This window comes from Citrus sinensis, chromosome 5 (genome assembly GCF_022201045.2).
Source record: "Citrus sinensis cultivar Valencia sweet orange chromosome 5, DVS_A1.0, whole genome shotgun sequence".
NCBI classification, from domain to species: domain Eukaryota; kingdom Viridiplantae; phylum Streptophyta; class Magnoliopsida; order Sapindales; family Rutaceae; genus Citrus; species Citrus sinensis.
This window is the reverse complement of record NC_068560.1, coordinates 2,716,692-2,729,515: the sequence shown is the minus strand read 5'-3', so window position 1 is coordinate 2,729,515 and position 12,824 is coordinate 2,716,692. Positions and strand designations below refer to the sequence as shown.

At 36.7% G+C, this 12,824-nt stretch overlaps 3 protein-coding genes across 5 annotated transcripts; 2 read left to right on the top strand and 1 right to left on the bottom strand.

Annotated features, from left to right (window-relative positions):
• Positions 1–5,273, top strand: LOC102617546 (hypothetical protein). 3 transcript variants are annotated; one of them, XM_052440704.1, is made up of 3 exons: positions 1–170; positions 1,829–3,349; positions 3,946–5,273. In XM_052440704.1, the coding sequence occupies exon 2, from the start codon at positions 2,125–2,127 to the stop codon at positions 3,316–3,318; it is 1,194 nt and encodes a 397-aa protein (XP_052296664.1). In that variant the 5' UTR covers positions 1–170; positions 1,829–2,124; the 3' UTR covers positions 3,319–3,349; positions 3,946–5,273. The 3 variants fall into 3 exon arrangements, with proteins under 3 accessions (XP_052296664.1, XP_006470969.1, XP_024952121.1); XM_006470906.4 differs by lacking the exon at positions 3,946–5,273 and adding an exon at positions 3,441–3,625; XM_025096353.2 differs by lacking the exon at positions 3,946–5,273 and having other exon boundaries at positions 1,829–3,625.
• Positions 5,274–6,245: 972 nt separating this feature from the next.
• LOC102617830 (cytochrome c-2-like) lies at positions 6,246–7,701 on the top strand. Its single transcript, XM_006470907.4, has 3 exons — positions 6,246–6,414; positions 6,714–6,847; positions 7,342–7,701. Exons 1-3 carry the CDS (start codon positions 6,303–6,305, stop codon positions 7,432–7,434), a joined length of 339 nt encoding a protein of 112 aa, XP_006470970.2. The 5' UTR covers positions 6,246–6,302; the 3' UTR covers positions 7,435–7,701.
• A 2,977-nt stretch (positions 7,702–10,678) lies between these two features.
• On the bottom strand, positions 10,679–12,544 carry LOC102618302 (uncharacterized). Its single transcript, XM_006470908.4, has one exon. It carries the CDS (start codon positions 12,263–12,265, stop codon positions 10,913–10,915), a length of 1,353 nt encoding a protein of 450 aa, XP_006470971.2. The 5' UTR covers positions 12,266–12,544; the 3' UTR covers positions 10,679–10,912.
• Positions 12,545–12,824: the final 280 nt, after the last annotated feature.

Below are 12,824 nucleotides of genomic sequence, written 5' to 3'. Positions count from 1 at the left end.
TTCCCCCTAACTACGTTCTCTCTCTCAATCTCTGTCTCTCTTCTCCTTCTCTTTCTGTGTGTGTGTCTCTCTCTCTCCTCACATTGTCTCTCTCTAACTTAGGGTTTCGATCTCACCTCTTGCTCCTCCGATTCGCCTCTCCTTCTCGCCGGATCAGGATTTCGCGTTTTGTAAGCTCTCGTTTGATCTCTCTTTTGTCCATTTTGTCTCTGTTCTTACGTAATTTCACGCTTCTTAGCCTTTACGCCATCGTTTTGTTGGTTATCTTCTGTTGTTTTAATCGTCGTTGTTTTTTTGTTTTTTCTTCGTGGAATGCTTTGATTTTCCTTGATGATTTGTGGGAGGTTATGGTTTGGCGCCTGTTTGTTTCCTGAGAGGGCAAGGGAAAGCAAACGAAACGAAATTATGAATCTAGCATATTTGATCATATAAAAGTAAAAGGAAAATACGTTTTAAAAAAACGTAGAAATTGGGTGTGTGTGTGTGTGTGTGTGGAGACTTTACCTGCATATATCTCTGGAAAAGATGATAGGAGTTATAATTGGCTAGTAGAATCCATTGTATAGTTTATATCATATAAGTGGTGTTGGAATGGTGATTTTCTCTGACTTCGTATACACTGTTATATGTGTCCTACTGTTGTTGTACACGAGTTCCGAAATTGTTTGATTGGTGAAGTGGTGTTTAGTAAGTTTTTAAGTTGTGAGCTTGCATCACCCGTTACTTACGAACCACTCTCAAACTTGTAAATGACGCAATGCTAATGTTCATTTATGTTTCTGCGTAAGCTTGCTCTGTTGATTGCTGAGTATTAAGCTGTTAGTAGTAAATACTTGAGTTGGAAACATGTGTTGTATTGTCTGCTAAATGACGTTTAGGCGTTAATGTGGATTTTATATGTTGCTCTGTTCATACAAGTACAGTTTTCTAAATGATGCAATTCTTTAATGTTCATTTATGTCATTGTTTAATCTTTTGTTGTTTATTTGTAAGTAATTAGTTGTTTGAGTATATATTTTACTTGGAAACATGTGTATGTTGTCTGTTATTGACATGCATTGTTAATGTTGATTTTTTATGGTAGCTCTGTTTATACAAGTGTAGAAATCCTATGTGATGTGAGGTCATTAATATTCACTTATGTTATTGTCGAAGCTTTTGTTGTTGCTTACCAAGTAATTGGCTGGTTGAGTAAGTATTTGATTTGGAAACACTTGTCGTATTGTTTTCCAAGAATGTGCGGCATTAATGTTAATTTTATATGGCAGCTCTGTTTTAACACATTTTAGTTATTATATTTCTTTAATTGGAATTCTTCGCTGTTCTAAAGGACCATTATGTGGTTCATTAAGTTCATTTGTGTAAAAACTTGTCATTCCTTATCTAGATACCATTTTTAGCCTTAGAAATAAATACTGTGGGTTGTATGTTGCTATAGTTGGGGTTCTATTGATGTTGTTTCCAAAGAAGACATTAATGTTGATTTGTTGGTGTGGCCCTGGTGATTAATGCATGAAGTAGAATGTGTTCATATTTTTGTTCTATAAATTCATCAGTCTGTTTACATTATTTTCAAGAATACACTATCTTGTACGTGTGATGATATCACATTTCCCATCTTTTGGTTGCTTCTGTTGTGGACTAATCGTAGACTTATTTATATTTTGCTGTAATGCCTACCATTTGTGCCCAAGGATTAGTGTGTGGCTGAATTTTTTTGCATGCTTGAATTTTTACTGGTGTTTTGGATTTATGGTTATTTTTTAGTATTTCATTTGACTGTTCTTTGTTGCCCTTTTGCTAATCTTTTTTACTATATATAATGCAGGTGAGTGGGCTGGATACTATCAGCACATCCAAGACGTGAAGTTTCTTAAAGTGATTGGCAGACACACCATTTTTGATCTTGTTGATGTTCAAATTAGATGGCTTTGTTGCTAGTATTTGAGAACTGGGGCAAGTTGCTCTATGATTGCTATAGGGGGTTTTGGTAATTAGCATCTTTCAATATTGTATTGAGAACTGCTATCCTCTATTAATCCTGGGAAGGCAGCACGTTCACTACCTGAGGACCTTTTGTATCCATGCTGGCAGAGAGCATGCGTGGAATCTGTGCTTCGGGTAATGCCCCTGACGAGATTTGTTACCGATGCTTTCGGTGTGGCGACAATATGTCTAGTTGCGATATTGATTATTCTCGGGTTGCTGTGTATTGTTTACTCGTTTTACTTCCGATCTCGCATTCGTAGTCAAGGTTTTGGTCAACTTAGTTACTTTAGCGGGCCTTGGATAATCCGAATAACCTTCATTCTATTTGCAATCTGGTGGGGTTGTGGTGAAATTTTACGGTTAAGTTTGTTGAGACGGGAGGGGAGAGTGCTGAATGCTCTTGATTTCAAATGGCAGGAAAACATCTGCAAAAGTTACATCGTCTCGAATCTAGGGTTTGCAGAACCTTGCCTATTCTTGACCCTTGTGTTTCTCCTTCGGGCACCCTTACAGAGAATGGACTCGGGAACTCTCAGCCGGAATTGGAATGGAAAAACAGCCGGATATTTATTTCTGTATTGCTTCCCTGTGTTTATTCTTCAGCTCGTCGTCATTCTAATTGGCCCCAAGCTACACAAGGATAAGAGTAACTTACAAAAACTGCCCATTTATTTTACAAGAACATCAGATGGTTCTGTGAATATTGCTCTTTGTACTTACCCTTTACTGAGCACCATCCTCTTAGGGCTTTTCACTACTGTGCTAACTGCCTACTTGTTTTGGCTGGGAAGGCAGGTTTTGAAATTGGTTATCAATAAGGGTTTGCAGAAGAGAGTCTACACATTAATCTTCTCCGTTTCAAGTTTCCTTACATTAAGGGTTCTTTTACTTGGTTTATCTGTTTTATCTAAACCAGAGCATGTTCTGTTTGAAGTTCTTGTGTTCTTAGCTTTTCTTTCCCTATTATGTTGTGCTGGGGTATGTATTTGCTTGCTTGTTTATTACCCAGTTGCGGATTCCTTGGCTCTGGGCAGTTTACAAGATTTGGAGGCTAGAAGAAGGTTTATTGAAGATCATCATGATGCCATTTCTCTTGTTGCTAACCAGGACCGTACTGAGGAAAGTGGTGGAATTAGCCCGGGGAGGACTTCTGACACCTCGACCAAACGGGGATCAATTTCTTTTCGCACAATGGGGAGAGATGGGAATTCTGCTACTCCTTATGTGGAGCTGAGCCTCTTCTCTCCTAGCCATGATTCAACTCCACCGGGATCTCCTCCTCTTCTAGGCTGGCCCATGCGACATCCTGCACAAGTTCATGATCCCTAAGAGAGAGAGAGAGAGACACTGGGAACTCATGGTGAATATCAATTTTGTGGTAAAGAACAAACTGATTGTAAAGGGTTTAGCTTCAATAAGGATTTTAATTCTTGGCTTGTTTTCCTTTTTAGATATGATGCCGGTTTTGCTTTGAAGGGGAATTCGTGATCCATATTTTTCTCCTGTAACATTTCCCGTAAATCATTTTTTTTTTTTTGGCTCTTCAACAGTGTATGCTCTGAGATTCCTGGAAATTAGTCATTTGAATGTTACCAAGTAGTATGTGCTTGAAATAAATATTGGTGCAACTGGAGAACCCGTCTGTTTTTTAAGGGTGTCCTTTCGGAAGTATTTTGTTTTTAGAAAGTGCAAAACTTTTATCGAGTGCTTGGTAGAAACGCGCTTTTCTCCAAATTCCGTCGACCTTCGTGTCTGTGAGATGCCTGACGACGCTTAAAAATTCAACCAACTTTCCCCTAAAAATGCGCCATTGTTTCTCCAGTTTATTTGCTATCAAGCCTCAATGTTTCGATTTGTGTGGTAACTGTCGTTAATCGTTGTTCTTGGAAACCTAGAATATAAATTAAGTTGATTTGTAATAAATTTTGGAAATCATCGTCCTCTTGCTCCGCGCAGGCAGCAAAGAAAATATCTCTGAAGAGGGCGGACGGGCAACTATTCGAGGTGGAGGAGCCGGTGGCGATGGATTTTGAGATCGTGAAGTCGTTCTTCGACGATTGACGACGCATAGGAAAACACGGTGGTGCCGCTGCCAAACGTATCGACGGAGCTGTTGTCGTACATAATCGAATTCTGCAAGGCCCATGTGGAGTTTTCAAAGCAAAGATCACCGAAACAGGAGGTGAAGATGTTCGATGAGGAGTTTGGGAAGAGCAAGAGCAATGATGAGCTGAAGGAAACGATATTGGTGGCGAATTATTTGAATAACAAGAGATGTTAGATTATTGGACAGAGACTTTGGCCAACAGGATCAAGAACAAGAGTGTCCAGTATGTTGGAAAGTTCTTTGGGATTGAAAATAGGGAAATTTACATTTGTCCGCTGTTTGTTTTGTTTTTTTTTTTAAATACACAAATTTTTTTTTTTTTCAGCGCGCCACCTAAAGTTTATTTTTTGTTACATTGGTCCACTTCCGTCTAATTTTCGTTAGTGAATTTAACGGAATGATATTTTTACCTCTCAAAATTATAATTTAACCCAAAATAAATAGAAATTAGAGATAAATTAGATAGATTTAATTTTTTTCAAAGGTGGATGCTAGAAATGAGAGGAAAATAATGTTTGCTACTAAATTTAAAAAATTTGTATTTATTTTTTTAGAGGAAAATAGTGTTTGTTGCTTGCTAAATTTAGAAAATTTATATTTATTTTTTTGAATTTCAAAAACATAAATACAAATTTTCTAAATTTAGCAAGCAACAAACATTATTTTCCTTCAATTTCTAGCATCCACCTTTGAAAAAAATTAAATTCATCCAATTTATCTCAAATTTTTATTTATTTTGGGTTAAATTATAATTTTGAGGGGTAAAAAGGTCATTTCATTAATATTTCGTTAAATCCACTAACAAAAATTAGACGGAAGTGGACGAATGTAACAAAAAATAAACTTTAGGTGGCGCGCCAAAAAAAAAAGTGTTTGTACATTTTTGAAAAAGGCAAAATAAATAGGTGGACGAATATAAATTTCTCTTGAAAATAATTTCACACCAAAGAAGAAGTAGCCAGGACGCAGTATGAGTGGGCTTTTGAGGGTGTTGATCCAAATGATGACGATTAAGGATAAGCCTTTCTAATTTTAATCCCCATCATTATTTAATTCAAGTGGTTTTATGCTTTACAATAATTACTTTTCTTTTTTAATACTACAATAATTGCTGGTTGGATATTGATAGATGTCTTTTTTTTAGGAAGGATATTGATGGATGTTGAGTTTGCTCATATGTGATCACACTTTTTTCTTATAATTTATATTTGTTAGCTTTTTATTTTTTATTTATTTTTTTCATATTTATTTAAGGTAAAATAGTAAAAAAATCATTTGATTGATGTTTCGTTAATTTTATTAATATCTTGAGACAAAAGTCGCGGAATGTAAAAAATGTTATTTTCGGTGGAAGAATGTCAAAAAATGATATTTTTATTTTTTAAAAAGTACGAAAAAATAAGTGATTGATAGATAATTGAATGTGTATATAGTCCGGTTATGTTGCAATTGTGGTACCGTGCCACAGTTGCAACTAATCATTGGATACTTAGCTAGTTATAACTGTGATACGATACCACAATTACAACATAGCCAAGTCGTATAGGTACATATATATTCCATCAAGTTGCAAATTTATGAGAATTTCAATTCAAAAAGTTGTATGGTTTGATCATTGTTATTATTTTCTATAAAAGGGGTTGAATTAATATTATTATTTTGAGAGTTGAATTATTATTATTATTATTTAAGACAACGATAATCGGCTTTCTTTTCCTGGTCTCCCTCAAACACTTTTTGTCTTCAATTTGTGTCTATTCAATTTCAACGTTTCCTTTCGAAGCCCCTACTGTACTTGCCCTGGTGCCGACCACAGCAAAATGTGCCCCGTCTCACCACGCTCTACGATAATTTTCTAGCACGTGTCGTTATGAAGGAAAATTCTAAAATAAGATGATAATAACATTAGGGTCCCTGAAAGGTAAAAGGCTAGAAGCCTTCTCAAAATATCTCCGAAAGAGGAAAAAGAAAAGGTCCCTAAAAGCCATTCGAATAAAAATTACAAGAAACTCTTAATTTGCTATTGCCTTAGAGGTTAGGGGAGACATATGAAATTATCCAGGTCAAAATCAACAAGCTTCTAGAACATTCGAATAAGTTTACAGACCAATGGGCACGACCGTCATTGCACCTCCACTTCAATTATCAATACTAAACCAGACGAAATTGCAGCAGATTCGTTAATTCGATTTTAACCACAATCAAAATGGCGTCGTTTGAGGAAGCTCCACCTGGTAATCCAAAGGCCGGGGAGAAAATCTTCAAGACCAAGTGCGCTCAGTGCCACACCGTCGTGAAAGGCGCTGGTCACAAACAAGGTTTTTTATTTGTTTATTTTTTAAAAATAAAATTTTTAATTTTTCTAATTTTATTTTATTTTGTTATCACTTTTTTTTTTCAATAGATTTTAGCTATCATGTAGTTCGGATCTCTCTGCTACTGTTTATGATTGTGTAGTTACTTGTACATTTGATCGAAATTTTAAAAATAAAAATAAATGTTTAACATTGAGAGCTTGTTAAAATAAGTTGATTTTGTAAGCGCTTTCCTTAGAGTTACAAAATATTGTTCCTTTGGTTTCGAGGCTTCATTGATCTGGGCATTGAAATTTTCTTAGGACCAAATTTGAATGGACTTTTCGGGAGACAGTCCGGGACAACTCCCGGGTACTCCTATTCAGCTGCTAACAAGGGTATGGCTGTTATTTGGGAAGAGAAAACATTGTATGATTACTTGCTTAACCCCAAGAAGGTACGAACAAGTTCTAATTCCTAAAGTTTAATGCGTCTGCATATTTTAATAGATCTTTGCACGGAAATGTTATAATACCTTGATATTAGCCGTAAATTGTCACACATGGTTTAGTGTTGTGGATTAAATTTGTGCGATCTTTCATGCTCGCTTCAAAGTAAGCTTTTTGGTTTGTGATTGTACGAGCAAACATATCTACGACAGACGTTTCGAACTTGAATGGCAGAATTTTTATCTGCATTTTTTATTTCCTTGGATTGTGCTGATAAATGATTATCTTGAGAGTGTAATGTTTATAAGAAATCTGATCAGTTGTGTGCTGCGCCACGCGTTATTGTGCATGATTTTCATTGTCTGGCACCCCACAGCGTGACATATATCGTTGTGCACGACGCCATGCACCTCAGCGCCCCTCATGTTTATAATTTGTCTCTTTTCTGCATTCCTTCTGTCCTTTCTTGTTTCTTCACTGTCGTTTGCTTTGAGTTGTACAGTATATTCCTGGAACAAAGATGGTCTTCCCTGGATTGAAGAAGCCTCAGGATCGTGCAGACCTCATTGCCTATTTGAAGGAGTCAACAGCCTGATTTTTGCTTAGTGTGGGCTATTTTGCAACCATGGGAAGAGTATGGTCCCTGATGATTCAATAATTTTTTGTTTTTGGAAGAAAAAATGTTGTTCAAATGAGAATGTTCAAAATGTTTTACTCTTTGTAGCCATAGACAATTAGATAAAATGTTCTTCCAAAGAAACTTTTCTTTGAGAGGCATTTCGCAAATTTTGATGATTTCTAAGCGCTATGTATCCTAATTTTGCCACTTAATTTGTTATAATGGAATTTTAAGTTGCATATTCTTCTTTGAGTGGACTTTCTTGGATTCAAAGATGTCATTACATTTGGATATGAAATTTAAGTTTTTTTGTGTATCTCTGCTCTTTTGAAATCTATTTTTAGCATGGCATGTGGAATGTGGTGGGTTGTTGATGATGTATGAATCTTGCTATGTCAGCCATATTGTCTTTTCCTTTCTCAGAGTATAAGTCTTAAAGATTTTATGTAGGAGGACTGCGTTCAGCACCCACCAATTTGCCAAATATGGTACCTGCTATGTTTGTGTTTACATTGTGCTTTTTTCCTTCCCAGAGATGCAGGAGTTTATTCATATTTGCAGCCTTGTTGATACAGATCTGTCATAGTAAGTAGAGATGTCAAATGCATTGGATTGTGCTGCTTTAATTCATAAAAATTATGGATTTTTTTTTTGTTTTTTGTTTTTTTTTGGTGGGTACAGTTTGGCCTGTTTGAGCTAATCCAGAATTGACAAGTTAGGGTTTAGGTTTCTTGTAAATATTGTGTTGTATTTATGGCTGAAGTACAGTGTTGCATAATGATGCAAATGACTACTATTATGTAGTTTTGCATCTTTTGTGGTAATAGGGTAGGAGCCATTTCGTTGTTTACTTGGTGAGAAGTCACATTATGAATAGGTGGGTCTTCTGAATGATAATTTCAATTATGGTTCATGCATTGTGGATATATCATAATGACTGTTATGATGATATGTTAGTGAAATGACTTGCATAGGTATTCTGATGTTGTTCCACCATTTTGGAAGTATAGGTATTCTAATGCCAATTTCATTATGGTTAATTCCTTTCAATTAAATACCAAAAGTATTGTCATTTACCTCTTGCTCTATCAGTTGGCACTTTTCAATCTCCAATTTTGTGCTTGAAGGTTTAAATTTCTCAGGAGAGGTGACAACCACTAGAGGAAGAGGTAATTGGCAATTGAAAGGTACTAATAATGGTGATGGCAATGTTTTTTGTTTTATCACCCAAGTCTATTTGATAAAACCATGGACCAAACTTTTTGAATTCATCTCACGGTACCGACCTTTCTCCTTTTATAATTGACTGTATTTTGTCTTCACAAGTTTGTTGTCCCATCTTCATCCCTGTCATCAAATTTTTTCCTCAGTTTACCCAATTTTAGGTTTCTTTTAGAAATATCAAAACACAGGTATTGGGAAATCTATTGAAAATCTTTTGATCTATAGTGAAGAGTGGGGCAAATGTGACAAAAAGTTTGGTGGATGCAGTACTTGGCTGTATTCGTGCACAAACCTTCAAGGTTTGATTGCCACACTTTTTGTTGGAACTTGTGAACTGTAGAAGATTTTTCTTTTTTCTTTTTCCTTCTCCCATGATTTTTACATGTTAATTGTAATCAATGAAATAATGGAAGTCTTATAGTTATTGGTGACTCAAACTCTCACATTGAGCCCTTTGTGGTGGATATGAGGATTGACCTTCATAATGTGTTATTATATATAAATGTGATCACAAACAAGTAGATCAATTGTGGGTATTGGTCTTATACTTCATGATGTTAAATAATGTATTTCTGATACAGATCATATTCGTGCACAAACCTTCAAGAGCCATGCACGTGGACAAGGGTATCTTCGATTTTTTGCAGTTAGAGGTTGAAGAATGGTTATAGACATGATATGCAGAATGAGAGTATTAAAAGTACATTACTTAAATGTTGCTGTCTGTAGGGATGTTTATGCCATCCAAGATAAAAATAGGTTAAAGTTTAGGGGCTATTTTAACTTCAACTTTTTGATGTTAAGTTAGCAAAGTTTTATTGCATTCTAGTGCATGAGCATTACGAATCTTGGTTAGCAATTTAGCATGGTGTGTGTATTATTATTCTTTCATTTTTCCTTGATTCTGCTAGAAGAGCAAGTTATTACACTTTTAGAAATCTAGGTATTTCTGAAGTAATTTGCTCCAGCGATGAATATACTTCTAGTCTCAATGATAATTGTTGGTTGCTCAACACTGTTTTCTACATAATTGTACAGAAGTTGGCAACAACACATTCGTTCATAAAAGGCGACTATCAAAACTAGCTTGAAATGTTAATCATCATATCAACCTTAATGTATCTTACTGTTATGTTTTCATTTTCTATCTTATGATCGATGGCTTTTAGTTGTATATAGAAAAAGTTGTGGTGCCCCTATGTGTCATTGTTAGTGATAATGTAAAGGTTCCTGTAAACATGAATTTTGTCTGAATTGACAATTTCTTTTAGAGATGGTGGTGAAGTCAGTTCATGCACTGATAGCACCTATTGTGAGTCTTTGTTATTTTCGTATTTTAAAATTTAATATATTCTTCTAGTAAGATTACACTTTCTACCTGATAGGCTAATCGTTGAGGAAGATTGTGACATAATTGGTGTAATTGATAAAACAAAGACAAAAATGTAGTCTTTGACGTTCTTTGCTGCTTTTCAGTTTCACTACCATGTTATTGGGCTTGAACATCTTGGTTCGGTCGCCCCACTGCTTGTTGGAATTTGTGAACACTAGAAGATTTGTTTTTCCTTTTGCCTTTTTTTTAGGTTTTTTGTTTTTGTTTTTGTTTGTTATTTTTTTTCATGCTAATTGTTATCAATCATATTATGGAAAGTCTTATGTAGTGGTTGCTGACTCTTATATTGAGTCTTTTATGGAGGATGTGATTCTTGACCTTTTTAGGGGTTTATGATTTAGAGGTTGAAGAATGGTCATAGACATGATTTGCAGAATGTGAGTAGCAAACACAAATTACTTAAAATGTTGAAGTTAAAAATTTAATTGCTTTTGTAGGAATGTTTATGCCACCCAAGTTAAAAATAAATTAAAGCTTATGGTAATAACTTAAACTATTGGAAAATGAAGTTGTACTGTAAGTAAATTGGAGTCGAGTGCAAATATTCGCAAATATTGAATTGAGAATTTTGGCTCTGCCAGAGAAGGAGAGTGCAGGGACAGGTTCAAGAATAAAAGCAAAACCAGCGTGGAATTGGTCTCTAAACAAGCATAAAATAATGTAGAGGCTTATTATTGCATCAGCCATTGCTCAAATGCTACTGCAGCTACAAGAGCAAATTGGTGGCAGTACAAATAGAAGAATGCATGCATACAATCAACAATCAAGATCATCACTCAGCCCCACAATGCCATTGGGGATGATGATCGTGTAGGTCATCTATGAAGCAAATGAGCACTATTGGGCAGGCAAGAGAATAGACTGGGGAAATGATTTAGACCCATTATTTGGAGCACCCTTTATGTTGAGAAGGGAGGTAATAACATTGTATATCTGAACATTCTCAAAGGAAGGCACCTTCCTTCCCCTAGCAAACCGAGGACCATGCCCAATAAATATGGACCTCATTGAGAAATATTCATTGTCATAACCATGTGCTCCTCCGCAATACCGTGCTCCCTCCGTCCTCCTCTGCGCCACCGTGAACCCCTCGTCAACCATCCCAATTATCGGCGGGATCCTGTCACTCGCCGCGTAATGTAACCTAGCAGGCAGCTCCTCTTTGAGATACACTCTCAGACTCTTCCCCTTCTCAACTTTCCCAGAGTCCAGCCCTTGATTCATCTGTTGGACAATCTCTGTCAGATTATGCCCAGCTGGGGGCCAGATTGCAAGTAATGGAAAATAAGAGTGAACCCAATCAGCTGGAATTTTAACCCAAGGAGCCAAATCATCTAAGAATATCACCTTGTCCTCACATGTGCCTACCATCCCATGATCACCAAGCAAAATAACTGTCACATCCTTAAACACCCCTCTTTTCTCTAAGCCGTCAATCAACCTCCCAATCATTGAATCAATCCTAGCAACAGCTTTGGTAATCGCCACGTCATCAGGGCCAACCACGTGACCATGACTGTCGGGATCCTCAAAATATAGAGCAGTAAACGCAGGAATTTCGTCGCTGGGCAAGTCGAAATAACTCAAAACAGTATCAACTCTCTCTTCAAAAGGCACAGAGGAATTATATTTCATGCAGTAACCTTTTGGACAATCCCACGAACCTTTGCGAACCTCTGAACCGGCCCAGAAATAAGCAGCAGCCTTCAACCCTTGATTGGCCACGGTCTCCCACAGCGGCTCGCCGAGCCACCACTTGGGCTCATGACGTGCCGGAGAAAACTGATCGCCCGTTCGAGGTTCTACGAAACGGTTATTGATGATGCCGTGAGAAGCAGGGTAGAGACCCGTGACGATGGAGTAATGATTGGGGAACGTGTAAGTGGGGAAAACGGGGATCAAACCCGTTTCAGCTTCGGTCCCCTGGTTGATCAGACGGTGGATGTTGGGCGTTGGGGTCTTGAACTGGTACCCGAAACGAAACCCGTCCGACGAAACCAGGATAACAACCGGCCTCTCCAGTTTCTTCTTGGCAGGACCGTGAGCTCTCGCTTTGATATAAGGGTTGCGCAATGCTGCTGCAGAAACAGCATTGCAGGTGACGAGCAGAAGGGTGATGATGAAGAGGGTTCTTGTGGATTGATTCGTTTGATTTGATGGTGATGTCGACGCGTGATGGTCAGAACCCATGACGACCAAAATTTGTTTCTGTGATTGAGCTGAAGATGAAGAAGCATGTGGTGGGTTATATAATAAATGCTGGCCGGTTGCTGTGACTTTTCTGCATACATCCCACTTGATCTGGTCTGCATATTTAGTTATTTAACAAGCCGGCCTCATCCTTCTTTTTGAAGTTTTCTGAGAGTCAGATATTGAAAATCTTGAAAACTTCCTTTGAAGTTTTCAAATGCAGTTTCTTAGATGTATTCTTAGTGAATATGAAAACGCGTTTAATATAAGCTTATTTTGAAAGTAATATTTGAAACTGAAACTATTGTAAATTTGTTTGAAAAACAAAAAAAAAAAATTCTATGTGACCGTCATTTTGGTTTAATTCGACACGTAGTGGAATTTCAAACGTAAAGGCAAAAACAAGTGGCCGCTTATCATAATTACAATGCTTAACAAAAAAGGTGAAAGGCTATAAAGGTAGAAATAATTTGTAAGTCAAAATTAAATAAAAGTCAAGAGTTAATGGAACCGCAGCCAGTAAGTAAGCATGTGCTGACCAAAATAAAAAAAATAAAAA